The 27,360-nt window shown below is 35.3% G+C and overlaps 2 protein-coding genes across 2 annotated transcripts; one reads left to right on the forward strand and one right to left on the reverse strand.

Moving 5' to 3' along the window:
* The first annotated feature begins 14,008 nt into the window (after window positions 1–14,008).
* On the forward strand, window positions 14,009–15,106 carry LOC130868666 (protein SCO2 homolog, mitochondrial-like). The gene has a single exon (XM_057760807.1). The coding sequence runs from the start codon at window positions 14,156–14,158 to the stop codon at window positions 14,930–14,932; it is 777 nt and encodes a 258-aa protein (XP_057616790.1). The 5' UTR covers window positions 14,009–14,155; the 3' UTR covers window positions 14,933–15,106.
* LOC130868665 (condensin-2 complex subunit H2-like) lies at window positions 14,812–16,285 on the reverse strand. The gene is made up of 2 exons (XM_057760805.1): window positions 15,133–16,285; window positions 14,812–14,948 (listed from the first exon to the last, which is right to left on the reverse strand). Exon 1 carries the CDS (start codon window positions 16,234–16,236, stop codon window positions 15,163–15,165), a length of 1,074 nt encoding a protein of 357 aa, XP_057616788.1. The 5' UTR covers window positions 16,237–16,285; the 3' UTR covers window positions 14,812–14,948; window positions 15,133–15,162.
* Between the last annotated feature and the right edge of the window lie 11,075 nt (window positions 16,286–27,360).

Genomic DNA, 27,360 nt, shown 5'->3' on the forward strand with positions numbered 1-27,360 from the left:
AATTTAAATTTTATTTGTTTCTCATTAATTTATACTTTTATTTCTAGGGTTTTAAATTATGTACGCCATTCAATAATGCATGGGATTGTTTGAAGTATAATTCTATTAAAGAAGTTGGTAAATGAAAAAAAAATGTTTTGGATTCCAAATGATATGAATAACTCATATTGTTACCAGGATTTTATGTTGGTCTGAAATTGTAAATCAGATCAAATGACTATGTTGATCCATTGTACTATATTTTAAAGAAACCACTGATTATACCACTACGTGGATGGGTAGAAGTCAGATATGAAAGAGTGAACAGCCAGAAGCATCAGGGATTGTCAGTGCTTAATGCCAGGGCTATCTCTTTGGAGCAGAGAAAATAACAAAAACGTGAGGACAGTACTGCAAGTTATAAGTTATTGAGAAGGAAGGAGGGTTGGTTAGCTGGAACAACCTGGGAACTAGCATAGTATAGGAATAGTAGGGGAGATGAGACGTTCCAGCAAACTAGTGTAGGGGTGTTAGTATTCATAACAATGATGTGTTACAAGGAACCAGAGAAACCTGGAAGTTAGTTTTTGGCTTTGATATGTTGATGTGGGATTCTCCTTTGTATGCTGTGAATATGTTTTTATTTCCATTGGTTAATAAAGAAGCTTCTTTGACCTATGGCAGGACATAATAGGGCTAGGCAAGAAAACTAAACTTAATGTAAGAAGAAAGAAGGCAGAGTCAGGCAGATGCCAAGAAGCTGCTAAATGAGGAAAACAGCAGAATATTACCAGTAGGTCACAGCCTCATGGCCAAACAGTGCTCTAATTAATATACTTTCCATGTGATTATTTGTGTCTGGGTGACCAGAAAGCAAAAGTGCAGTCTCTGTTACAATTTGTAACCACATGTATATTCCCAAGGTAAGAGGCCCTTTCTGTCTGGCAGAAATACATTTTAATGTAGGGTTTTATCTCTTCACCAGCAATACTTTTACAGTTCAACTGCAGCAGAGCTAAGATTGCCACTTTTAGATTGTCATAACCTTTTGAGAAATGAAGATTCCCCTTGAATCTGACAACTACAGAATTTTCATTGTATGCATATAAGAACATGTTCAAGTACCAACATACTTTACTTCACCTTTGTTAGATTGTAAAACTTATTTACCACTGGAAGAGAAACAGCCATCTTGGGGATAGAGCAATGTTTTTCAATATAATCACTATTGATTGGTGGCAGGCATGTGGCTTTATTTGGAAGCAGTCTTGTGCATCAAATGATATTTGGTAGCATTCCTAAAGTCTCATTATTGGGATATTAGTTATCACTAGGATATTTATTATTTTAATCCCAACCTCAATGTGTCAACCCATAATCATTTTTAAAAATATAGTAATATGTCCATTAGGGAGGGAAATGATTATTGTCAACTGAGATTTATTGATTAAAGGCAAACAGCATTCAGATTTTCTTTTGAAGATGCTGTATTTATGAATTCTCAAAAGAAGAAATATACAGAGTAACTAGCATATTAAAAATAAGTAATTTTAAACATTGGGGAAGTACATATCAAAAGTATACTAAAATGGAACTTCAAACTCAGTTTACTGCTACCTCACAAATATGCCATTCTCCATATTCATATTTAGTAGTTGTTTCTGGGAATTTTTTTACTGAAAAGACATTATGTTTTTGGAAAACTTGAAAAAGATTCTTAATTTGTAACTTAATTCCTGGCATCTCATTTTTTTGTAATTCCACCTATATCTCATTCATATTTGTGTTAAGAAGTCTTATGCCATGTATCACCAAAATTTATAAAGCATTTAAGTTACTTAATTAAGACCACTTAGTTTTCATCCATGCTCTATCAATCAACAGTTTTGGGGTTTTACTTCTTATCTGTTCTCTACTAGGTCAACTGAAATCATTGCTTTGGTGATAGTCCTTGGATATGTGTGTCTTCAAGTATTTAGACTCAGAATGTAGATTTCCTACATTTTTGTGGTTGAATTCCACATTATGTCTTGTAAAATTTCACATAAATAACAAATTCTCATTTCATAGCATTGATTTCCATTTGTAAACTTAACACTTGTTACTCTATGGACATCTTAATTGGTTGAATTGTATTCATTTTGTGTCCCAAATTTGTTATCTTTATTTTTTCACTTTTTTCACACTTTAAGATTGTATGGAATATATACATATTAGAGTACTACTCAGCAGTAAAAAACAATGACTTCTTGAATTTTGCATGCAAATGGACAGAAATAGAAAACACTATCCTGAGTGAGGTAAGCCAGACCCAAAAAGAGGAACATGGGATGTACTCATTCATATTTGGTTTCTAGCCATGAATAAAGGACATTGAGCCTATTATATGTGATCCTAGAGAAGCTAAATAAGAAGGTGAACCCAAAGAAAAACATATAGACATCCTCCTGGATATTAACCTTCATCAGGCGATGAAAGGAGACAGAGACAGAGTCCCACGTTTGAGCACCAGACTACAACCCCAAGGTCCAAACCAGGAGCAGAAGGAGAGAGACCACGAGCAAGGAACTCAGGGCCATGAGGGGTGCACCCACATAATGAGACAATGGGGATGTTCTTTCGGGAACTCACCAAGGCCAGCTGGACTGGGTCTGAAAAAGCATGGGATAATACCGGACTCACTGAACATAGTGGACAATGAGGACTGCTGAGAAGTCAAGAACAATGGCACTGGGTTTTGATCCTACTGCACATACTGGCTTTGTGGGAGCCTAGGCTGTTTGGATGTTCACCTTAATAGACCTGGAAGGAGGTGGGAGGTCCTTGGACTCCCCACAGGGCAGGGAACCCTGACTGCTCTTAGGGCTGATGAGAGAGGGGGAGTTGATTGGGGGACGGGGAGGGATATGGGAGGCGGTGGCGGGGAAGAGACAGAAATCTTTAATAAATAAATTAATTAATAAAAAACAAAAAAAAGATTGTTTGAATAAAAATATCTGTTCTTTAGTATAATTACCCCTCATACAGATGAGCCAGGCTGTCGGGGCACATGCCTTTAATCCCAGCACTTGGGCGGCAGAGTCAGGCAGATGTCTTTGAGTTCAAGGCCAGCCTGGTCTACAAGAGCTAGTTCCAGGACAGGCTCCAAAGCTACAGAGAAACCCTGTCCTGAAAAACAATACCAAACAAACAACTCAAAAATAGACAAATGGACAAATGAACTTCTCCATGAAAAAAAAAATGAAATTTATGCCCTGGCAATAGTAAAGCATGCATGGGCAGCTAGTACATGGCAGTTCTGTCGAACTTGGTCATATTGGGTTTCACAGTCTAAGTTGATGAGGACAACTGACCAGGCCTTTTCCTTGGTCTTTTCCATGGGATACCATAAATGGAAGGAGGCAAAAAAAGCATCATATAATCAGATCTGCAATAAACTAGTGTTCTGAAACTTTACTTCATAAGCAATGGTTGAAAGGAAAATGTAAATTTTGTACATATTATATATACATTTCATGTTTATAGATTATTTCTAAAATTGTACAGTCTAAATTTTTAAAGAAAAAACATTTAAAATTCATTTTAATAGACTGAATACATTTAGAGAAAAATGTTCAGGGAAACAGTAGAAATATTTAGCATTTTACTATTTTCATAAAATTATATACCATTGTGGAAGGTATGCCAAACATATTTCTTACAGTTCCAATAAGGCAATTAATATCACCAAACAAGTATTCTCCAATTAAATCCAGTACAAGGCATTAGCTAAAATGCATTATTGTCAATTGTTTTCAGAATCTATAACATTCCTTTTATGTTCTTTACATGTTATGGTCTTAAATATGAAGCATTATTTTAAGTTATGAATATTGTAGACATGGGCAAAATAAAACAATTTGTAAAGGGTTTGTGTAACTCAGTGTTACACGAATTTTGAATTTATATTTATTTCTTATTAATCTAAATGATTAGAATAATTATAACATGAGTGTTATGGCATGTGGAACAACCCAACTATTAAAGTGGACTCCTCTTTGGATGTATATGAGTCTAAGTTTAAGAACAAACTTTTATGTCTTTTGTTAGTAATACTCCACATAATTAGTGGAAGAGAAAAGTAGTACTATGTGTGGTTAGAGCAATTTATTTTTCAAAACTTAAACCTTTGATTTTGACTCAGATAATTATTTTGGGAAACATCCTGTGAATTGTAAGAGGTTTGAACATATTCTTGATATCATCACACAAGACCATACTAGATGTAAGTAACCTCACATCTTCCCTTGGTTGTGATTATTCACAATTGTGTCTAAACATAAAAAAAGCTATTCCTCAGGAATAGATGCAGCTGTTTTCAGTTCACAGTACTTGATTATAGAGTTTTTTCACCATTACTTTGTGCTATTGAAGTGGTTGCATGCCTGAGTTCTCAGAAATAAGTAAGGCATACAAAATTAACAGACATGTTACAAAAGATAGGAAATATCATTATCTAACAGTGAAGGGCATAAGAAATATAGCCGAATGATCTTTAATAATAATAATAACAACAACAACAGTATAAAACTCCACAGATTTATTATCTTTGGTTCCATGTAGATAACATTTTTCCTAAGAGCCCCTTTGAAGAAAAACTGTAAAACAGATTAGTTGTTCAGTTTACTATGATAGTTTGATTTATTTGCATGGTCTATATTACATACCTTCTATCTAGTTATTGATCTGATAGGCAATTTCTCTTACTATAATTTTTGAGTTGAATAGACTAATCTATTAGTTGTCCTTGGTATTATAATAATAATAATAGTAATGTATATTTCACATTGTGAGAGAGTAAGAAGTAGGGGAGTAAGAGGAGTATTTCTCAGTATCAGTGTTCTTAACTTTGGGGTCTCCATAACTATATTGGAGATAATTATCAGGTATTTTTCAGTATTCTTAGTCTCTCTTTTCCAGGTGAGTATAATATCAGAACCCTTCCCTGGTGTTATCCTATTTCACAATTATTTCATTACTAACAAGTTTCTCCCTCATTTTGCATCCACTTAATTAAAGTTTGCAACATGTAAGCTTAGTATTGAGGATGTTGACCTCTTGAATTAGTAACATACAAATAAAGACAATGAAAAATGTCAGAATGATTTGCAACAATGTAAGACATCTCTGTATATTCTGAAATGTCACCTGATCCCATTTACAATTGAAATAAACTCAGCTATTCAAACTCACAGAAGTAGTGCAGAAATAGTCTAGAGAATATTCTACTGAAAGGGTATTTATTATAGAAAGAAACTCCAAAATGTTAAACTCTGGAGTTGCTACCTGGTATATTATTCTGGTGGTGCTCAATTCTGTAAAATATCTTCGTCATTTTCCCAAAGATTCTCTGAAGACACACAATATAATGTGAGACCAGGTTAACACTCCATTCTGTAAATTTAGAGGTGACTTATTTTCATGACATGTTCCCTTTTTGAGAAGATCTCGGTTATTAATTCCCACATGACCTGTGATAGGTAGCTTTCCAGTCAGTGTTTCAGATCTACTTTCTTCTGATAGATTTGATTGCACAAATATTATCTCAGATTCTGAATTTTCTGTTTCCCTCTGCTTGTTTTCCATATTTTCTCCTGCAAGAAACATAAAAAAGACTAGTACTGATTTATTAATTTGGGTTTCAATTCTTAAAATTCGCTTATTTAAAGATATCACAATTTTTTAATTACTCAATTTGTTACTGAAAAATACAGTTTTCTTTACTCCTCATCTAACATATTTTCATGCTGTAACAGAAAGTTTAGCCAGGCTCCTAATAAAATTACTACTAAATATATCACACAAGACTATCTATCTCCTAGACCGGTTAACATCAAAAGAAGAAATGAAAAAGGAATTTAAAAAACATGATCTACCATAAAATAGTATGCACAAACTTTGTCTATAAACAGTATGCTTGGGAAAACTAATATTTGAATATTTTACATAGTTAAGTATTTTCAAAATTAATACATTTTCTAATAAAACAGCACAGTTTTACCAGTAAAGGGAAAAAAAGGGCATTTGGTTCAACTTGCTTTGCAAAGATTCATGTTATCCTTAATAATTCTAGGGAAATTTAAAAGAGAATCAGAAAACATAATATTTCAATGTTTCACTGTGCATATAATCTAATAGACTACAATAGATGATTCATCAAAATAAATTCATTGCAGTTTATACTGCAGTCTGTAGTATAAATTTTATACTAATTATAAATATTATATATATTTATAATATATTATAATTATATAATATAAATATATTATAATAATAATATAAATTATATATTTTATATATCATATATATTTTATATATTATAATATAAATTAAATATAATATAAATTATAATATAAATATAATATAAATATAGATATTAATTTAACCAAATATACTGTAGTTATTATTCAGTACTAGAATTTTCGTTAAAATGACATTTTGAACTGATTTTGTACATCTTGTGTTGATTAATTTTAAAATATTACTTATGTTTACCTATTTCCTTAAAGGTGTGATTTTGATTATTCATGACGTCAAGTTATAAAACTGTTGAAAATATTGACAAAATTAAATGAAATTTATATGTTTTAAATAGTTTGAATAATTCTCAATATTACTAAAGTCTAGAATTGACATAAATTGCCTATTAAAGCAAAATATATTGAACCTAAACTTATACATCTAAGACAACACCAAAGAAACAAAACCTGCTATAGTAGACTCTTCACTATCTTGACATAAATCTATGATAAGGAATAACTCATTATAGTGGGGATTTTAAAGATAATGTTCAACCCTAAATCTCACTGGAAGAAAATTGTAGCTTTCTGGCTACAACTGAATTTTGAAACATCAACACTTCAGTTTGGGGGCCTAACATCTCTATAAGAAAACTATTCTTTATGTTGTGGGATGCCTTGGAGCTTTTCTTGACACTCTTGTGTAGACAAGTACATCCTTACCCTTACTTTAGCAATCTACAATTATTTCATGACATTCTCATATGTCTTATTGGGGAACACATTTATCTCTAATTCAGGTGTATTTGAGTTGAGTTTTACAGCGTTTCTAATTACTGTCAAGGGTGTTGCATTCCTGATGTCTCAAAAAAAAAAAAGACAATGCAAATGCTACCTAGATAGATGAAAATGGTGAATAACATTAATCATCTTGTAAATATACATTAAAATGAGTGGAAATGCCATCCCAAATAATTTTCAATGGTTATTATAAAAATAAGTAACTTACCAAATTTCATAGTTTTGATGAAGCTGGTTGCACCTGTTTCATTTCCTACTTCAAAAGAAATTCTGTCAGTTCTATAATAATAGCTCATGATTTGGGGTTCCAAAATATTTGTGCTTTTACTTAAAAGGTAGGATGATCGATTTCAAGCTGTCTCTGGATGACACTGTGGATCATCTGAGTTCAGATAACAAAGAATAAACTCTATTTCAAAAAGAAAAAAATATGGTAAATATTGTGTATTTTTTAAAAAAAGTCTGATAGGACAGCTGAAAAGTGCAAAAGAGCAGAAATGAACACAGTTAAATAAGTAGCAACATTGGTAAATTATCAAGGCAACATCTTCAGTAAAAATCCAAAAGCTGAGATGAAAACTAAAACAACTGAAAATCTATTCAATGTAATTGTGACAGAAAATTTCCCAGACCCTGAAAATTCATAAGCCAAATGCCCATTTAGAGCTCCATATAGAAATAAACAGAGAAAAACTTATGTACAATACAGTAGAGTCATATGAAAATTAAACCTTATTTTACCTAAACATTTCACAAACAGGAATAGAAATTCTAAAGTTCATACTAACAAATGTTCAAATTAAAAATCAGATGGATCTGATTTTTCAATGACATATATAATAATTTAATGATATATAATTCAATGATCTATATTAAAGTCACAGAAAAATCCAGAACCAAAGTCAGTATAGAAGGCTGAATGAAATAATAAAGGTCAGGGCAGAAATTAACATATTTCAGATTGAAAGAGTGCAAACGATTAATAGAGAAGATATTTTTCAAAACATAAAAAAATAAACAAATCTTAGCCAAACTAATAAAAATAAATGGTGGACTCAAATCAATAACATTAGAAATGAAACTGAGGACCTTACAACATATACTAGTGAAATTCAGGAGGGTATTAAAGAATGTTTTTAATCTACATTTGATACCATAAGATTATAAAAAGTAGATAAATTTGAGGACACATGATGATATTAATTGAGCCTAGGCAGGCTTAAGTATCTTGATAATATCTCTAGCAACAATATCAAAGCAGTAAGAAAGACTACTACTAAGAAAGAAATGATATCGAGATCAGACAGATGCATGACTGAATTCTATCAGACTTTTAAAGAACAAATAACAACAATGATATTTAGCATATTCTATGGAATGTGAGTAGAATATGTGTTATAAACTTCATTCTACACACTCATATGTTATTATATCAAAACCAATTAAAGATCCATCAAAAAATGATGTAGAACATTTTTCTCATGAGTATATACACAAATAATTTTTTGCCAATTTAATGAAAAACAGTTTTCAAACTATATGTCACAATCAAATCTATATCATTACAAACTTTATAAGCATATTTAAATTCATGCATATCACAAAATGTAATGCACCACATAAACAGCCTACTTCAGACATGATTTGATCATCTCAACAGACACAGAACATGTCTTTGACAAAGTTCAAAATACCTTCTTGATGAAAGTTTCTAAAAAGCTATGTACAGAAGAAATATGTTGCTATATAATCATTACCACAGATGACAAACCTACAACAAATTCTATTTAATAAATATGGGGAAATATGAAAATATTTCCTCTATAATTAAGAATAAGACAAGGATATCCACGTTCTCAACATAGTTTTATGGAGTCCTAGAATTCATCTTATAGATTGTATGATGCTATCTTTAAAACATCCGAAGTATTTTATCAGAAAATTCTTGAGATTTAGTAAATATTTTAAGAAAAAAAAAACTATCCTATATATTGACAATGAACATGTTTCTAGCAAATCAAGGTAAATAACTCCACTTCCAATTGCCTGAAAAGCTAATAGAATATCAGGAAGAAAAGTAGAACAATGAGATAAAAGACTATACAGTTAAATTTTAACAACACTAAAGAAAAATGAAAGTTGAATCTAGAAAGTGGACTTTCCCATTTCCATGTATTTGGCAAATTCAAAATTATAAATACTGGCTCAGTACCAAAGTAATCTAAAAATTCAATATAACCTTTTTCAAAATTCAAATAAAATACTTTGTAGCAATAGAAAACATGGCCCTAAAATTCATATGAAATCTTAAAATATCCTGAGTAACCCAAGAGATGTTTAGCAGAAAGGACATCGCTGCACATATTATAATACCTGATTTCAAACAATACCACGGAGCACAGAACCATAGTACCAAACTGTGGCATGTGTGGAAAAAAAAACAGCTAAAATAACTTAAAAAAAAAACCCATGTGACTGAATGGGATAGAATGAAGACTCTAAAATAAGTCCGTACAGAAACAATCACATGTTTTTTGACAATAACACACACGCGTGCGCGCGTTGGAGAAAAGAAAGCATTGACAACTAGTGCTGGGGAAACATGTAGATAAATGAAATTAGATAACTGTCATTTAGCCTATAATGATATGTTAACTCAAAATAGCTCAAAGACCTTAATACAGTGTATGCTGTTTGTACTCCTTATGAGTAAAGACAAATGGGTGTCATGGACTACATAATGGAAGTTGAAAAATCTTTCACAAACTTGTTCCAAAAAATGTGAGTCCTTAAAAAACAAGTGTAAGTTTCTAAATGTAGAATTTGGTTATTGTGCATGGGCATGTGTTAATGGAGGAAAACCATGTCAGAGAGAAGGAACATACTTGAAAGAATTTCACTCATGTTGAAAACTAGCCTAACCTGGGGGTTGGAGATCAGATTTTGAATCTGATCAATGTGAAAATAATTGATGCTGTCGACAATTTGGTTTTAAATATTTTCTACACAAATGAATAGTTTCAAGTACTTTCTGAAAAAAAGGCATATTTTTCTTCCTGCTTAACATCTACTTAACATGCATAAGACAGCACCATTCATTACCAAGGGAAAACAATCTACCCTCAAAATGTTAGTCTATTTGGCTTAGTGCAACTGATTTAACTGTCACAATCAAAGAGAGGTTTATAGAAAGAACCATATCTAAATGACCATTATTCAATTGCTAACATCATTGGCTTAAGCATGACATAAGGCCAATCAAATCTAAGCTCTCTGTCTTAGAACTAAGAGTCCAAAATGGCTGGGAATGTGGTAGGAAATCTTCCCTCTCTCTCCTGCGTACCACCACAGTTCTTTCAGTCTTGTCCCCAGGCCTTTGACAGACCACTTACCACCTCCATTCCCTGAGGACTCTTACAGTGGTCTCAACATTCCTACACCTTGTGGACACATTAAAAACCCCCTTTTAGTTTACCTACATTCCTTTCTGGCAGACGTGAAACATTTTCTACACTGAACCTCGAGTGATAACACTTTACAGTGATTAAGGTTGGCAAATCACATCATCCTTGCTTCTGCTAAGATTTCTTCATTCTCACGCTCAGCATAGTAACACTCTGTTTATAAGTGTCCCTCCCCCGACTTCCATTTCAGTAACTGGAAACTCCAACTCCTGATTCGGATAGAGGGTCCCCTGATCCTTTCATTTCTGTCTCTCCAGGTGATTCATCTTCTACAGATGAATTCCCTACAGAACTGCCTCTTCATACCATACCTCTGCTTCCCTGTGGATTCCCGCCTCAAATGTGTGGGGAGGATCCCCTTAATTCTTTCCTGAAGCCCCTTTCAGCCTTTTCTCCTAGCCCACCTCTGGTTCTCTCTGCCACCTACCAACTTGCAGAAATGCCATCTAAGAGGCAATCTAATGAAATCTGTGAAAATGTAGTTTAATGAAATGATGGAAACAATTCACGAAACAACAATAGGATTTAACAAAGAAACAGAATCTCTTTAAAAAAAAAACACAAACTAAAATAAAACTGGAAATGAAAAATTTAGGAAGTCAAACAAAAATCTCTGAAATAAGCCCCACCAACACAGGTAGGAAAAACAGAATCTGAGTTTTTGATGACAAGGTAGAAGAAATGGATACCTACCTTAAAGAAAATGTTAAATCTGAAAAATCCAGGCACAAAACATCCAGGAAATCTGGGATACCATAAAAAGACAAAATCTATGAACAGTTGCAATAGGTCAAAAGCCCAAAAAATGTCAAAATCATAAAAAAGTTCTATTAGCCTTAAGAAGGAAATGCCTATCAATGTACAAGAAGCACATATAACACCAAGTAGACTTGACCAGAAAGGAAAGACCTTTAGGCACATAATAATCAAAACAATAACCATAAAGAGCAAAGAGAAATTAAGAGCTGAAAAGCAAAATGACCAAGTACCACATAAAGGCAGACCCATTAGTATAACACCTGACTTCTCAATGAAAACTCTAAAAGCCAGAAGGGTGTGTACAGTTGCTCTCCAAATGCTAAGAGACTAAATATGTCAGCCTAGACTATTATATGCAGCAAAAATATCAATGATAATAGATGCAGAAAGAAAAATATTCCACATAAAACTAAATTTAAGTAGTATATACCTACAAATTCAGATCTAAGGAAGACACCAGAATGAAAAACCTTATCCTAAAAAGGTGGCCACACTCAAAACACAGAAAGAATGAATAATCAGTAAAGAAATGAAAAATTGAGAAAACTCACATAAGAGCAATACAGATTTTAGCCATTCTGACAGGTGTAAGATGGTATCTCAAAGTTGTTTTAATTTCATTTCCCTTATCGCTAAGGAGGTTGAGCATGACCTTAAGTGTCTTTTGGCCATTTGAATTTCTTCTGTTGAGAATTCTCTGTTCAGTTCAGTGCCCCATTTTTTTATTGGATTAATTAGCATTTTAAAGTCTAGTTTCTTGAGTTCTTTATATATTTTGGAGATCAGACCTTTGTCTGTTGCAGGGTTGGTGAAGATCTTCTCCCAGTCAGTGGGTTGCCTTTTTGTCTTAGTGACAGGATCGAGGTAGAGACAGAGACTCAATTTGGAGCAAAGGTCTGAGCTCTTAAGGTCCAAATGAGGAGCAGAAGGAGGGAGAACATGAGCAAGGAAATCAGGACCACGAGGGATGCACCTACCCACTGTGACAGTGGAACTGATTTATTGGGAGCCCACCAAGGCCAGCTCGTCTGGGACTGAATAAGCATGGTTGAAACTGGACTCTCTGAGCATGGCGGACAATGAAGGCTGATGAGAAGCCAAGGACAATGGCACTAGGTTTCGATCCTAATACATGAACTGGCTTTGTGGGTGCTTAGCCTGTTTAGATGCTCTCTTCCTGGACGTAGATAGAAGACCTTCGTCTTCCCGCAGGGCAGGGAATTTGGACTGCTCTTCAGTATCGAGAGGGAGGGGGAATGGTGTGGGGGGTGGAGAAGAGGAGTGGGGATAGGGGGAGGGGAGTGGGGGGAGGGGGCAATATTTGGGAGGAGGGGAGGGAAATGGGAAAAGGGGAGCAGGTGGAAATATTAATTAAAAAAGAATAAAAAAATAAAAGCTCTTTCTAAAAATTAAAAAAGAGCAATACAGAAACCAACCAACACTTGTCATTGTTAACTCTTAACACCAATAATTCCTTAATTAAAAGACACAGTCTTAGCCGGGCGGTGGTGGCGCACGCCTTTAATCCCAGCACTCGGGAGGCAGAGGCAGGCGGATCTCTGTGAGTTCGAGACCAACCTGGTCTCCAAAACCACAGAGAAACCCTGTCTCGAAAAACCAAAAAAAAAAAAAAAAAAAAAAGACACGGTCTTAAGATATTGTATTATAAAACAGAAAATTTCCTCCTGCTGTGTCCAAAAAAACATACTTTTTCATCATAAGCAGACATCATCTCAGAAGAAAAGAATCTAAGCCAGTTGAATTTCTAGAGTTGAGTGGGGAAGTGAACAGAGACCTCAATCCTTTATTCAGAAGCTATTTCCAACTGATGATCATTCCCAAAGGGAATATTAACTTTCTCCAATGGAGTCTTGTTGGTTATACAAACCACACTTAAATTCAGGCCCCATACCCTGCAGCAAATGGCCAGCAAAATATATATATATATATATATATATATATATATATATATATATATATATTTCAATGGTATTTTGGAGAATTTTTGTCTCATAATAATTTTTGAATGCATTTTTAACCTTACAGGACTTGATTACATATTACGGTTTCTGATTTTGTGTTTTTATGGGATTTTTGTGTAAATAAATATGTTTTTATAACAGTGTGTTTCTTGTGTGTTTTCTTTGCGTGTTTGTTTTTTCTTTCCTTTTTTCTTGTTGTTCTTATTTTGATGCATATCTGCTTTATAATGAGAGAGAAAAGGAAGGGTGGTTGGAGAAGTGAGGAGAATCAGGGTGTAGTTGAGAGAGGGAAATTCCTGATCCGAATATACTATATGATAAATATATTTCCAATAGTAACCATGAAGTAATATTTAACATTTGCCTGATTAATTTTTGTGTGTATTAGTATACCCATGGAAAGCCAGGGTGACTGGAAGTGGAAATTTCATGAATTTAATAAGCTGCCCAACCATTTGTTTCTTTTTTTTTTTTTTTTCCTTTAAAAAAAATTTATTGTAAATAGACGCGTGTTCTGGTGCCCAGGCAAAGCATGTTCTGAATGCTTCTAGGCATCCAGAAGGAAGCCTGGTGGTTGAGGGGCAGGTTATGGACAGATTGCGGTAATTAAGGAAGCGTGGTGGTTGAGGGGCAGGTTATGGACAGATTGCGGTAATGAGGCTGAGGCTCCCTAGTTAAAGAACTAGGAGCGAACCAGCTATGGACAATTGGTGTTGCCTAAGCTCAAGCTTAAGGCTTGAGGTGGAGCAGTTCTGCGTTCAGATGAGCCCCGACAGGCAGCTAACCTGCGTGGATATGGGGTGACAAGTTTCTTCAGCAGTGGGGCCCAGGCACCTTGTCTGTTCTTTTCCAACTGCTGGCATCTCTGTTCTTTTTCAGGAGCTTCAGGTCCATGGTGCTACAGGCTCTAGGGCCCAAAGCCTGGCCCAGGCTCTCTCAGTTCAAACCTCGAGTCCTTCTCCGGATCCCAGGAGGTGAAACTCTGTATGTAAAGTCCCGACACTGGTCAGGGCAGGGCCAGCACAGAGGCCCTGGGCTAAGAACCAGGCTGCTGATCACTGCTGTGTTTGGAGCTGGGCTGGGCTGGGCCTGGCTGGCAGCAAGAGCTGAGAAGGAACAGAGGCGCCAACAGCAACGGACAGAGGCCCTGCGCCAGGCTGCTGTGGGCCAGGGCTACTTCAGCCTAATGGACCACAAAGGCCAGCCGCGATGTAAAGCCGACTTTCGAGGCCAGTGGGTACTGATGTACTTTGGCTTCACTCACTGCCCTGATATCTGCCCTGATGAGCTGGAAAAACTGGTCCAGGTGGTCCAGAAGCTGGAGGCAGAGCCTGACCTGCCCCTGGTGCAGCCTGTCTTCATCACTGTGGACCCAGAACGGGATGATGTGGCAGCCATGGCCCGGTATGTGAAGGACTTCCACCCAAGACTGCTGGGTCTGACTGGTTCGAAAGAACAAGTGGCCCAAGCTAGTCGCAACTACCGTGTATACTACAGTGCTGGTCCCAAGGATGAGGACCAGGACTATATTGTGGACCACTCCATTGCTATCTACTTGCTCAACCCAGACGGTCTTTTCACGGACTACTATGGTCGAAGCCGGTCAGCAGAGCAGATTGTAGACAGTGTACGTCGGCACATAGCTGCCTTCCAAAGCATCCTGCCCTGAACATCCTACCTAGGTCCTGTCGGTAAATAAATGAATGTAGTCAGTGTGTGGGTGCTCTCTATCCGCAGTCCATTTAAATGGCTTGTTGAGTGAACAGGGAGGGGACAGCAGTATCAACAGGCTAGGCCAGCCTGGAGGCAGCACTGGAGTAAATGGCCCCATGGTACGTTAGGGGCACAAGATTTCCAGGTATACACTACCTTCCACCCCTGCGCCTCAGTGCTCTTCACTCAAGGCTGGACCATGGAGGGGGCAGCATAGGTCTGGAAGCGTGTATGGGCTCGCTGGTGTGTGAGCAGTCTCAGAGACATGGTATCCACAGCTGCCTCCAGTCCTGGCTGCTGGGTGATCTCCACCGTATAGTCATTAGCCAGTTGTAAGGAGGCCAGCATGGAGCGGCAAACCTCAAAAGCAGGCTGCCCGGCTACAAGCTCTGCAAAGGGACACCACTCATTGAGCTGGGGGAACCGTGAAACCAACTGGTCCCCATAGGTGTGGATATCAAAGGGCACGTGCTGCTCCTGCTCCTGGAGCAGGGGCTGGATAGTATCTTCCCAGTCCCTGATGCGCTGGCTAAGCTCTGTCTCCTGGACAAACTTCTGGGAGGTGGCGATGAAGAGTTCCACATTTCTTCGGACCAGCTCTTCATATCTCAGGGACTCTGGCATAGCCTCTGCATCTAGGTCAGCAGCTTCCCCAGGCATCACCTCCTCCCGCTCTGCATATTCCTCAGGCTCTAGAAAGTCATCCGCTTCCCCAAGGTCTTCTACGGAATCTTCCAAGCGTTCCTCCTCTACAGGCCACATATCCTCCTTGGCCCCAGGCAGCCATCTCTCGGTCATCTTCTGCCTCTGCAGCTTCTGAAGGCTCTCTAGCTGGTCTCTTACGTGTTTCCAGTACAGCACTTCCATGTCTGCAAAGGTTGGGCCCTTTCGCCGAGGCCTCCTGCTGTCAGCATGGTCAGCATAGGCAGCCAGGTACCACTGGTGGAAGTCCTGCAGCTTGGTGGCACCTTTCCTCTTGCGCTTATGTCCTGGAGGCTCCTCCATACCAGGCGGCACAGAAAAGGGCTTACCTTTCTGGAAGACCTTAGAGTCCAAGGAGTCAAAAGGGTCCAGGCTCTGCCAGGGATCTGGGGTCTCCTGTAGCCGGGAGGCAGGCTCCGGGTTCCCTTGTCGCTCCCGCAGCAGGTATCTCCTGGGCAAGGTGGCAGTCTGCTGTGAGGTCCTGGGTTCTGCAGGCTCTAGAGCAGCCTCCTGAGACTCTGCTGCATCCTCTGCATCCTCATCACCACCGCTGAGCATTGGGCCTTCTGGCTCTTGGGAGATGTTGAGTACGGAAACTTGACTCCCATTCCCATTCCATTGTTTCTATATAACCATATCGTCCTTATATACGAGTAAATAGAATACATAAGGTAGTCAAGTAATCTGTACTCTAAATACCACCTTACTAGGTAAGTATAATTCTTCAGCTGTTGTATCCTTTTTTTGATAAACACACAAAAAAGCACATTATAATGGTGCTTAAAAATATTTTTTTAAAAAATAATAGTAATATCTCCATACAAATGAAGGTTTTACTTACTATTTAGACAAGAAAATATATAGCAAATAAATATTTACACTTTTCCTGGACTTGAAAGGACAAAAACTTGTCTAATTACAAAGTTTTAGATAAAAAAACAAGAGCACATGTTGTCATAGAAGGATTCAAATGATGTTAATGCTCTATTAACTTTATATTTTAAAAGCATGCATTCTAAGCCAGGCAGTGGCGGCACACGCCTTTAATCCCAGCACTCGGGAGGCAAAGGCAGGTGGATCCTTGTGAGTTTGAGGCCAGCCTGGTCTACAAGATCTAGTTCCAGGACAGGCTTGAAACTCTGTCTTGAAAAACCAAAAAAAAAAAAAAAAAAAAAAGTGGGCATTCTAAAGATGATGAAGTTTTACGTCAATACAAAAATAAATAAGGAAAAATTAAAATTTCCCATCATTTATATGAAATTATAACATTTAAATAACAGTAAAAGTGCAATATAAAATTAACTTTAATACTTGAAAAAGATTTACAATAAAATCCTAGACAATATATCATTTTTTAAGTTCTATTAGATTTTGCAAAAAACTTTCAACTCAATAAGTCTCTTCTCTCTTTACCCTTATCCTTCCCAGTACTCATACTCTTTGCTGAGGAATTCTTAACCTATTTCACCTTTCCTCCTCCTTCATGACATTTGAAGTCATTCTTGCATGAAGGTCTAGATTTGGATTTCTTCCATTTTGGTTGTGGAAGCTTTCTAGAGCTTGGACAGGGAGTATCTGGCAACTCATAACTGAACATTGAGGAGCTGAAGTTGGAGTTTTTGGTTGATGGCAATCTTCTGTGCAAGCAATGAGATTGAGATCTGGATTCTGAGTGTTCTGGAGAAAATATGCTGTAAGATCTGTATTGGATCCTGGTGGTGGGACAACAGTGTCTCTTACTGTGACTCTGGAATTCATGGTTCTCTTTCTTGAAATGGTATTGCCCTCCCTGGCCACAGTCAGTTTGAACAGACAGTGGATCATCGTTGTGTACCATCTGCACCCTCAGTTAACAACCATACAGTAAAATCCCATTTAAGGCATCCATAGCATCCTTAACATCATGTTTGTTGTAGAAATGGATGATGGCAAAGCTATCAGGTTCTTTGGTTAAGTGGTTTGGGGGGATATATACATCACTAACAGGCCCAAATTCCTGAAATACATGCTTCAGGTTGAAGTGCTGTTTGCCAAGTTGTCCACATTAGGAAGAGGATGGCTGTAATTCATGATCCTTGATTCCTTAGTCTTGGATCCTCTGAAATGATCAGTTGTAAAGGGGAAAATAAATAGAACCGGGAGAAGAACACAATAGTTGTGGCCCTTTCTTTCCATTTGACTAGGTGGTTTTGACTGTGAGATTTCAATTGTATTCACTCACACATTCTATAATGGTTCATACAGCCCCACCCATTCTAGTGCTGAAACTCTTCGAGAAACAGGGGAATATAACTGCATACCAGTTTTACATAAATAATGTAATCGCAACACAATTATTTTAACATTTCTGATATAAATTCAGACATCCAACATTGATTAAAAGTTAGAAATGAATTGATTTATACTTAATATAACATTCATTTTCTACTCTTCTTCATCACAAAATGAAATTATAAAGCTACTAAACATTTTTATTCCTTCCATTCAGTGATCTATATAGCAACAATATGAAAATAGAAGACTATGTGTAAGACCTTCCAGTCACACAAGTGTCTAGACCCCTCCCCCAAGGACCTCTAACTGACAGGTTCTACCCACAGAATAATACAAGTGCCCTAATTGCTGGATCCTGTCCCTGTACTATATATAGAGTAAAAAGCCCAATTTCTAGACATGAAATCTCACAATATCCACCCTGGAAATCTCCACTCTGAAAAGTTCCATTCCCTTCTGATGAAGCTCATATAAGCTCTGTATCCTGTTCAGTTTGCTGTTGTTTCTCACCTGAGCAGAAACAGTTACACTTCTGTTTTTTTTCCCTCCTGATAAATCTGTTGTGTGAGGTTTGTTGTGCAGTGTGACTTTGTAGTATTCATTTGCTCCCAGATTCCTGTATAGCTTTCCATCTGAGCTATAATGCATAAACTATGAATTAGAAACTGTCTTTTTTCCAGGGGAAAAATTGTTGATTTATTTTGTCCAAACGTTATTCTTTTATTAATTTAAAAATAAACATATTAATTAATTAATATTTGATTATTTTAAGACAGTATGTTTAGGTATCCGTGAATCTTGAGTTTTAGATCATGATGACCTCAAACTTACAGAGATCCACCTGCTTCTGCTTTCTCAGTGTTGGGATTAAGGATCTGTACCCTCAGACCTGGCCAACAAAATATTTTTTGCAGTGTTTGGAGTTGAACCAAGGTCTTCACAAATGTTAGGCAAGTTCTCTATCACCAAGCTATACATTTTACATAAATACTTTTAAATAGAAACAAGATAAATATACAGAGAAATAAAATGTGCTGAGAAATAGTAGCCACAGAATTTGCCCATTTCTCTTGTCTTTGATTCAATACTTTATTCAAAAAAAAATTTGTGATCCTATGTCAGCTAAACCAAATAAATTTATTGCCTCTTTCAGCTAAACACAAATATTTCTTTGTACTGACAATGACAATTATGGTGCCTTAAGTTTAGATAACACCAACCTTGCCAATTGTATTCATCTCTAGTGAGAGATCAGTAATGATTAAAAAAAAAAAAGCATAAAGTGGATATTTAACTTGTTTGTTCTGCTTTGCATCAAAAACTATTGAAGAGAAGTAACTATTAACAAAAAAGAAAAGAGTATGGAGAGAAATGAGTAGCAAGAGACTTTGGGATGTCAGTTGACCTTGTTTCCCATAATATAGCTCTTTTAGCTTCTTTTTATAAATAATTTCATCATGAAAAAATTGTCTAATGCATTATAGTAAAAGTGCTTGTTTTGTCTGGATCCCTTTAGGGGGTTCTTGGTTTTACAGATAAAATAACTTAAAAATGTTTTTGGAAGACTACCTTTTTGGAACTAGAGAAAAGAAACAATAATGGAAACATGATGGATATCACAACACTTGTTGGGCAAATGGAGTTGGCAAGGGGAGAAAGAATAAAAATGTTATTCTCAGCTAGAAGTAAAAAACAATTGTGTCAACTCAGCAGTGAAAGTTTATAGGTGCACTGAGTGAGTCAGGCAAGGGCTGACACTTCAGACAGAAACAATGCCCTGAGTATCTTGATAAACAGATTCAGGATTTTGGCTCTTCAGAAGAAGAGTTGGAAAGGAATGGAAGGGTAAGACTTTTGAAAGCAGTGAGCAGTGAGTCTGAAGGTAACTACTGCACAAAAGAGGGTTTGGGCTCTATGTGTAAATATCCAGGTAAGTTGAGAGTTTATTTCTATCATGTTTTAAAGCTGTATTTTTATTTATGTTTTTATGTATGCACCTGGGTAAGTTTATGGGTAGCACACTTGCTCGAGGAGGCAAGTGGGGATCAGACTCCCTGGAACTGTAAGCTTCCCAGTACAAGACTCTGGCCTGACAACTGAACCCAGGTTTGTTATTAAGCCCTAAGTATACTTGACCACTGAGCAGTTTGTCCAGCCCCATTTCTATCATTCACTTATGTCTTCAACAATTTATTTTTAAATCTAGCTTGCTTTAGACTTTAAAACAAGATTTTATACTTAGCACAAGAAGTCTCTGCAATTGTCTTGGTAAGGAAAATACCTATTTAAATCTGAAGTATATAATCAGACACTGACAAATTTTAAAGATGGCTGTTCACCATTGCCAACTAATTTATATTAAAAAGCATCACTATTGTATTAGTCATATGTTCTAAGGGGAATCCCAACATTGAAGACATCCACATCCTAATTTTGCATACTAAGCTGACAAATATATTTATATGTCTCAAATATTGTCTATACTGCTGAATAAAATGTCCAATATATTCCTTCTCTTCTTCCCTTCATTAATAAAATTTAATTAAAATAATTTTGATGAGTAGTTTATACATTCATAAAACATCTAGTAAGCATAAAAAGACACATTTAAAGCTAATCATAATAAAAAGACAGGAAATTGTCTAAAATTTTATTATCATACAATTTTGCTTTTCTTACCTCCTTATTTCCACTAAGAATTTTTAAGGTCATTGGAGGCATCCTTTTTTTGAATCTATTAATTTAAAAAAGTTCAGTGTATTTCGTTAGAGAGCTTGCTACTATGACCAACCTCTCCCTGGGGTATTAGAAGTAGGGCATTAGTTATAATAAACAGGAAAACACTGTTAGCTTTCTCTTATATTAGTTTCCCTTATATAAGTTGAATAAATATTTGGGCTTTCATTTTCTCAATCACTCTTCTGAGAGATGAATGAGAGATTCTGTGATAGTGGTGGAATATAAAGTATATTTTCTTTCTTGTTATTTCATTTTATTTTTTTAAAAGGAAAACAAACTATCTTTTTCATTTTACATACCAATCCCAGTTCTCACTTTCTCCTCTCCTCCCATCCCTTCCACTTCCTCCCTGACAACCCCCTATCCATTCCTAAGAGAGGGTAAAGCACATTGTTTTGGGGTGGTCCAAGGCCCTCTTTACTATATCTAGGCTTAGCAAGGAATCCATCCAAAGGTAATGAGTTCCAAAAAAGCCAGTACAAGTAGTAGAGATAAATCCTGGTCCCACTTCCAGCAGCCCCTCAGTCTGCCCCAGCCATACAACTATCATCCACATTCAGAGGGTCTAGTTTGGTCCTATGCTGTTTTCTTCCCCGTCCGGATGGAGTTGGTGAGCTCTCATTAGTTCAGGCAAACAGTTTCAGTGGGTGTCCCGATCATGGTTTTGACCTCATTGCTCATATTCTTAAGCAAGAAGTAGGAGAGTTTCTATATTTAAAGGAAATATAATAAAGCAGAAAGAAAAACTAGTGACACATAGGAAAAATAAGCCTGAAACAATCCAATTTATTCATTATTACTTTTAGTAGAAGAGGATTTTAGTAAAGCAGATTTTATTCAGAGGCCTCCTACTATAAGGATAGGTGAGAATTAATAAATGATGAACAAAGGTATAACTGGGTGTCAGGTATTTGCTTTGTTCTTTGGTTTTGTTTTTCTTTGCTTGCGATGGGATCTTGCTACATAGCCCAAGCTGGCCCCAACCTCACTGAGATCTGATTGTCTCTGTCACCTGAGTTCTTGGATTAAAGTTGTGTGCCAATTTCCCTGGAGGGTCAATAGTTAGGAATCAAGGATTTCTCTTATAAATTTAGCAGTAATTTACAATGTGTTGTATATACAAGAATTTTGTGATTATTATACATTGATGAATGATGGAGATATTTTCTCACATGTATTCTGATGTTTCCTATTGTGATAAATTTTGGAAAATAAGTCAAGTTATGTAATGCACTATCATGGTTTTAGAAATTATATATTATGGCAGTATTTTAAAGGAAAACTCATGATATTTTTTAAAGATGATAAATCATATTTTATTAATAAAATTAATAATACACAGACCAGATACAATAATTTCATTTAAAATGGCAGTTATTATTTTCACATAAAATATAAATATCTTTTATTTAACCTACTGTTTTGTTCATATTTTAGGGTGCTAGATGTTAAGAGTTAATTTTTTCTGTCAGAATTACAGATGTTATAATGCACTAGTTTTTATAATTTTATCTAAAGCACGGGAGATAGAAGCATAAGAAAGGAAGAAAATTACCTCACAAAATGCAGGAATGTCCTTGAGGCACTCAATACACAGAAAATGGTCTGCTTTCAACCTATTGAATCACATTAAGCTTGTGAGATCCAAATGACTGCAGGGATACAGAATAGTCAGAAGATTTCCAATGCCAAAAATGTAAAATTGAGTCCCATAAAAAGAAATAAAACTACAAAAACTTCAAAATGTAATCATCCATGAAATAATGCATATAATAGGCTGAAAAGTAGGAGAATAGTCATTATTTCCTAAAATAATAGGCCCCAATATTCATGTTGCCTTTTTGTTACTAAAACAATGATGAAGCAAAAACAAATCTCTTAGCACCCTCTTGTGTTTATAAGGGAACTAGACTTTTCTCATCCACTTGTGCTGTCTCTCTAGTCATTCCATTGAAAGTACACTGAAAAAAAAACTTCCTCATTTATCGGTCTACATCCACAAATAGAAATTAAAATGTTTTCGAGCCCTTAAAAAGTAACTGGGTAGTACTAAAAAATAATTTATTATGTATCTAATATATATTCAGAATAAAAGATGTATCAGTCATTGATTTTTATTTTGGATATGATGTTTTCATGGACAGAAATTAATGTCAGATAATTTAAAAAAATAATGTTGAAGCTATTGACATAGACTACATGGTTTACAACCCTAAAATTAATTTGCCTTGAATTTATCCAGCAGTTATATGTGATTTGTTATGTAAATCATCAGAATAAATTAAAGCTTCCATTTCCTCTCTTTCATATTTCATACAATATAATTGTATGTGGAATGATTTTGTCATAAAAAATCCATTAGTTTAGCCTTGAAAATGAGGGGGATATACTTGGTTAGTAATAAACAACCCTGTAGGGTTTGTTTCCAATAAATGAGGTAGTTGGGAATATATAGAAATAAACATCTAAATTTGTTCAATATGGAGTATCTTATGGTTTTATCATTGAGATACATGATATCATTAGAGTAGTATACATATACTATTTGTATTAGAAATCAAATAGAGAATCATGAAATTGTGTGCACTTTAAAACATAGCATAGATATTATGTCAGTATATATCAGAAAATGAATACAACATGTAGGGATAAATACTGAGTAAAATGATATACAATAAAAGTAAATGCAATTTAAGATTGGTAATATACTCTCTATTTCTAAGGAGCATATGCGTTACTTAATACAAGGTAATGCTGAAAAAGTACTTTAAACTCTGAAATTGTAGTTTAGAAATCATACTCAGTGTGGAGATACAGTTGACGATGAGGATGACAGATCAACGTTAGGGGAAGAAACCTGACTTATAAGTAAATTGTTATTTCTATATGAAAAAAAATCAATGAGACAGCACGTTCTATTTTATGCATGTTAAGCTTTTTATTTATTTGAAGTATAAAATTATAGAAAATATCATACTTAAAATGCATATTTTTTCAATAATGTAATGTTAATTGTATAAACCACAGTTAACCTTCTTTTATCTAGTTTCATATAGAAAGCAATATTTTTTGAATGCAGTCTGTTTTCAACAACTGATTAATAAAGTCAATATGTGCCATTTACTTCCTTCTTCTATGTTTAGTTCATGTTTAACAAAATATTTCAGAGAACTATAAGGAGTTTGAAAAATATGTGTTGATTTCAGTCTGTGGTCAGTTGACTTTGTTGCTTTTTTGCTTGAGGCAAAATAGTTTCTAATGTTGTGAGTATAAAGTAGAGGAAATTGCTTCCTTTGTGGCTGGAGGTAAAGATAGAGACAGGAAAATAACAAGATTTCAATATCCCCTTCCAGCATTTTCTTACAATGACCTAACTTCCTTCCACTACATCCACTCTTAAATGTTTCACAATTTGTGAGTTCTAGGCATCTTTTAACACAGAGGTCTACAGAGGATAATTATTTGAACAATGCAACTTGCCAACTTAATGAAGATTGATTTTTTGGCTTTAAAATAAAAAGAAAAAAAATAATCCTTCAAAGGTAGAAGAATTTCTTAGTTTTTTATTTTATTTTTTAATTGCTGTTCTTGACAAAGATATGACTAGGAATTTTACTTATTTTGTCTTTCTTCTACACACATTGCCTATTACACCTTTTAGAATTGTTTGAGTATGTTCTCCACAATCTCTGCCAGTTCTTTCTATAAATTTTGGCTCTTGTTTCAGCCCTTGAAGCTTTCTAGCAGACCACTTATGAGCTGCTATTAAACAGTATCAGTCAGGCATTCCCTTAAGTCTGGCAATCACAAAACATCAGCAACAAAGTAAGGCAGGACAAAGGAATTTGTGATAAAATCTACTCTTATGGTTACCTTTCTTTTCTTTTGCCTAAAGTTGAGGACTTAGTAAACATTTGTGAGAACTACAAACTATGTTTTGGAATTGACTTTTTAAGATTAATTAGAAGTAAAATTTTCCTGATACATGCATAAATTTCCTACGGTTGCCTTAACAAATTACTGTCAGTTTTACAAACTGAAATAAGAGTAAATTATTTCTCACAATTCAAGATACCTGCTATCCAAAATCAAGATACCGAAAAAGTTTTTTCTCAAAGCTCTCACCAATATATTGCGGACCCCTTTCTTACATCCCTCTGGTTCTTGAAAATTGTTTGTATTGCATGGCTTGTGGCAGCATGACCCAGTCTCTACACATTGTCTTTTCATGCCCTATACATTACTCTCTGTGTCTATAAACATGTATCCAAATTTCCTTTGCTTTTCTCTTATAATGATATCAGTTACTAATGTAGTACCTACCTGAAATCCAAAACGATTTCAAAACTGAGACCTTCAAATACTCACAAGTACTTATGTCAAATAGCCAAGTAAGGCTACATTCTAATTTTCTTGGTGAATATGAGTCTTTTGAAGACACCTCGGAATCCATTTATATTTGTAGAATTCAATAATTTATTTTGGCATGGAAACTCACACATAGCTTAGAGGTATAAAATTTACAAATACACTATTAAAATTTCCTCTGGAAACATAAATTCTGTGCCTTACTTTTTCCACAGGTTCCATTTAGAAATTAAAGAACAAAATTCAAGGAAATATAAAAGTAAGAAAACTTTAAAAACGAATAAAGAATTGTTCATTCTTTTCCAAAATATTGCAGCTACTTTGAAGTTAAAGCTAAAATCATGCATAAAATGTTATACTGAAATGAATAATATTGTATGCTAATTAAAATATGCAAGAAAAACTATAATCAAACATTATATAGATAGAATTCCAGCACTGATTAATATTAGTAAAATATTAAGTTTCTACTACTAAGAAATTTTATTCTTGTGGAGTGGCACAAAGAGACTTAAATATATTTTCAAATAATCAGGACCTCTTTGACTCATGTTTTTCTTTCTAAAGGTAATTCAAACTTAAAAATGAAATACGAATATTCTTACATCTTGAATCTGTGTTTCTAATGCCCAAATTAGTAATTGACTAATGCAAAAGATACAACAAAACTGCATATAAATGAATCAAGGAAGAAAGAGATATAATCACATGAGTTTCAGATGTAAATTCAAATTTTTTAAACTAAAAACTACTGAAATACACTAGGCATATCTTCCAAGTAGAAAAGGATATATATTTGTACTCATCTAGCTTCTGATTCTTTCCGTATATTACACCGTAGCATTACTTTAACATTGTCAATAGTAAGAATTTTTATTTTAAAAAGAACTCTATAACAAATCTTGTCTTTTATTCCTTCTTTTCCTCCTTTCACTGCTAGGGGTGCCTGAAAGCAAATCAGGGACTTCACACATACTGTGAAAACAATCACTCATTGTTCTGTGTTTTTTAAATAACATGTACTAAATTTATTCTTTAACAGTTTTATACTTGTATACAGTATGCTCAGATTACTGTAACATCCAACTTGCTTTCACACTACTTCTACCTTTACTAAAACCCATCCTCTCTGCAAGTCCTTTCCCCACTTTCATTCCTGTTTGTTTTGAGTGTTCATTGAGTCTAACCAGGATTGTTTGCATGACTATGAGTTTGGAATTGTCCTCTGGAGCTTAGAGGGTTTCTCAGGAGGTACATTATGAAGATAATGAATTTACCTCCTCAGAATTCAACAGAAACCAGTGCTTCTGCATGAAGAGGTAGAATCTTGGGCATGCCCCTATTTGTGATTGACTATTGCATGGTTCACACTTATGGAGGCTTATAACAAGTAACCCAGCTGTTGTGTGATCATAAATTCATTGGCTATACCATTTTCAGAAATAAGGTTTTCAATGTTTTTATCCCTAACTTTTAATTATTTGAAATTCAGAAATTTACACAGAGAAATGCTCTCTAGGTTACATTTTCTGATGTCCCCTCCAGTACACTTGAGCTTTTCAGATCTGTTTTGATGTTAGCAGCCTTTCCCTAGGTTAATAATCAAATATAACTACCACTCTAGTTGTATCAATATAAGTTATGGGATGTGAGAGCCATGCCCCTTCAAGATTACAGAATGAACTGCTGCTCAAGCATCATAACCAACTTTAAAAACAAGCATAATGTGATACAAATTAACAGTTCCCCAACCTCACCAGTCACTTTTGAAAAACAGAACAAAATGAAACAAGCAAATAAACAAATCCATATGTTATTTAGTTTCCAGATACACTTTGTCCGGTAGTCATGCAAACGGAACATCTAACATGTACTGTGAGCACCACCCAGTGGCAGAAAAATAGACTGGAAACAGAATGGAAAATTTTATAGTTGGGGTTTCCAAAGCCTGGGGAAAGAAAAAGGGAGCTGCTAAAAGCCACTTGATATCAAATTTTTGCTGCAATTGTCATCCAGATCTGAGTACAACTTTTAAAAGTGTACACTTTTAACGTGAGGTTGGACTGAGAGCAAAAAGAACAGAAAATAAATGTTAAAGTTGGAAAGCGTGTTTTTTTGTTTTTTGGTTTTTTTTTAAACAATACAGTTCTTGGGCTGGAGAGATGGCTCAGCGGTTAAGAGCATTGCCTGTTCTTCCAAAGGTCCTGAGTTCAATTCCCAGCAACCACATGGTGGCTCACAGCTATCTGTAATGAGGCCTGATGCCCTCTTCTGGCTTGCAGGCATACACACAGACAAAAA

Source organism: Chionomys nivalis, chromosome X, assembly GCF_950005125.1.
Source record: "Chionomys nivalis chromosome X, mChiNiv1.1, whole genome shotgun sequence".
In the NCBI taxonomy this organism is placed as follows: domain Eukaryota; kingdom Metazoa; phylum Chordata; class Mammalia; order Rodentia; family Cricetidae; genus Chionomys; species Chionomys nivalis.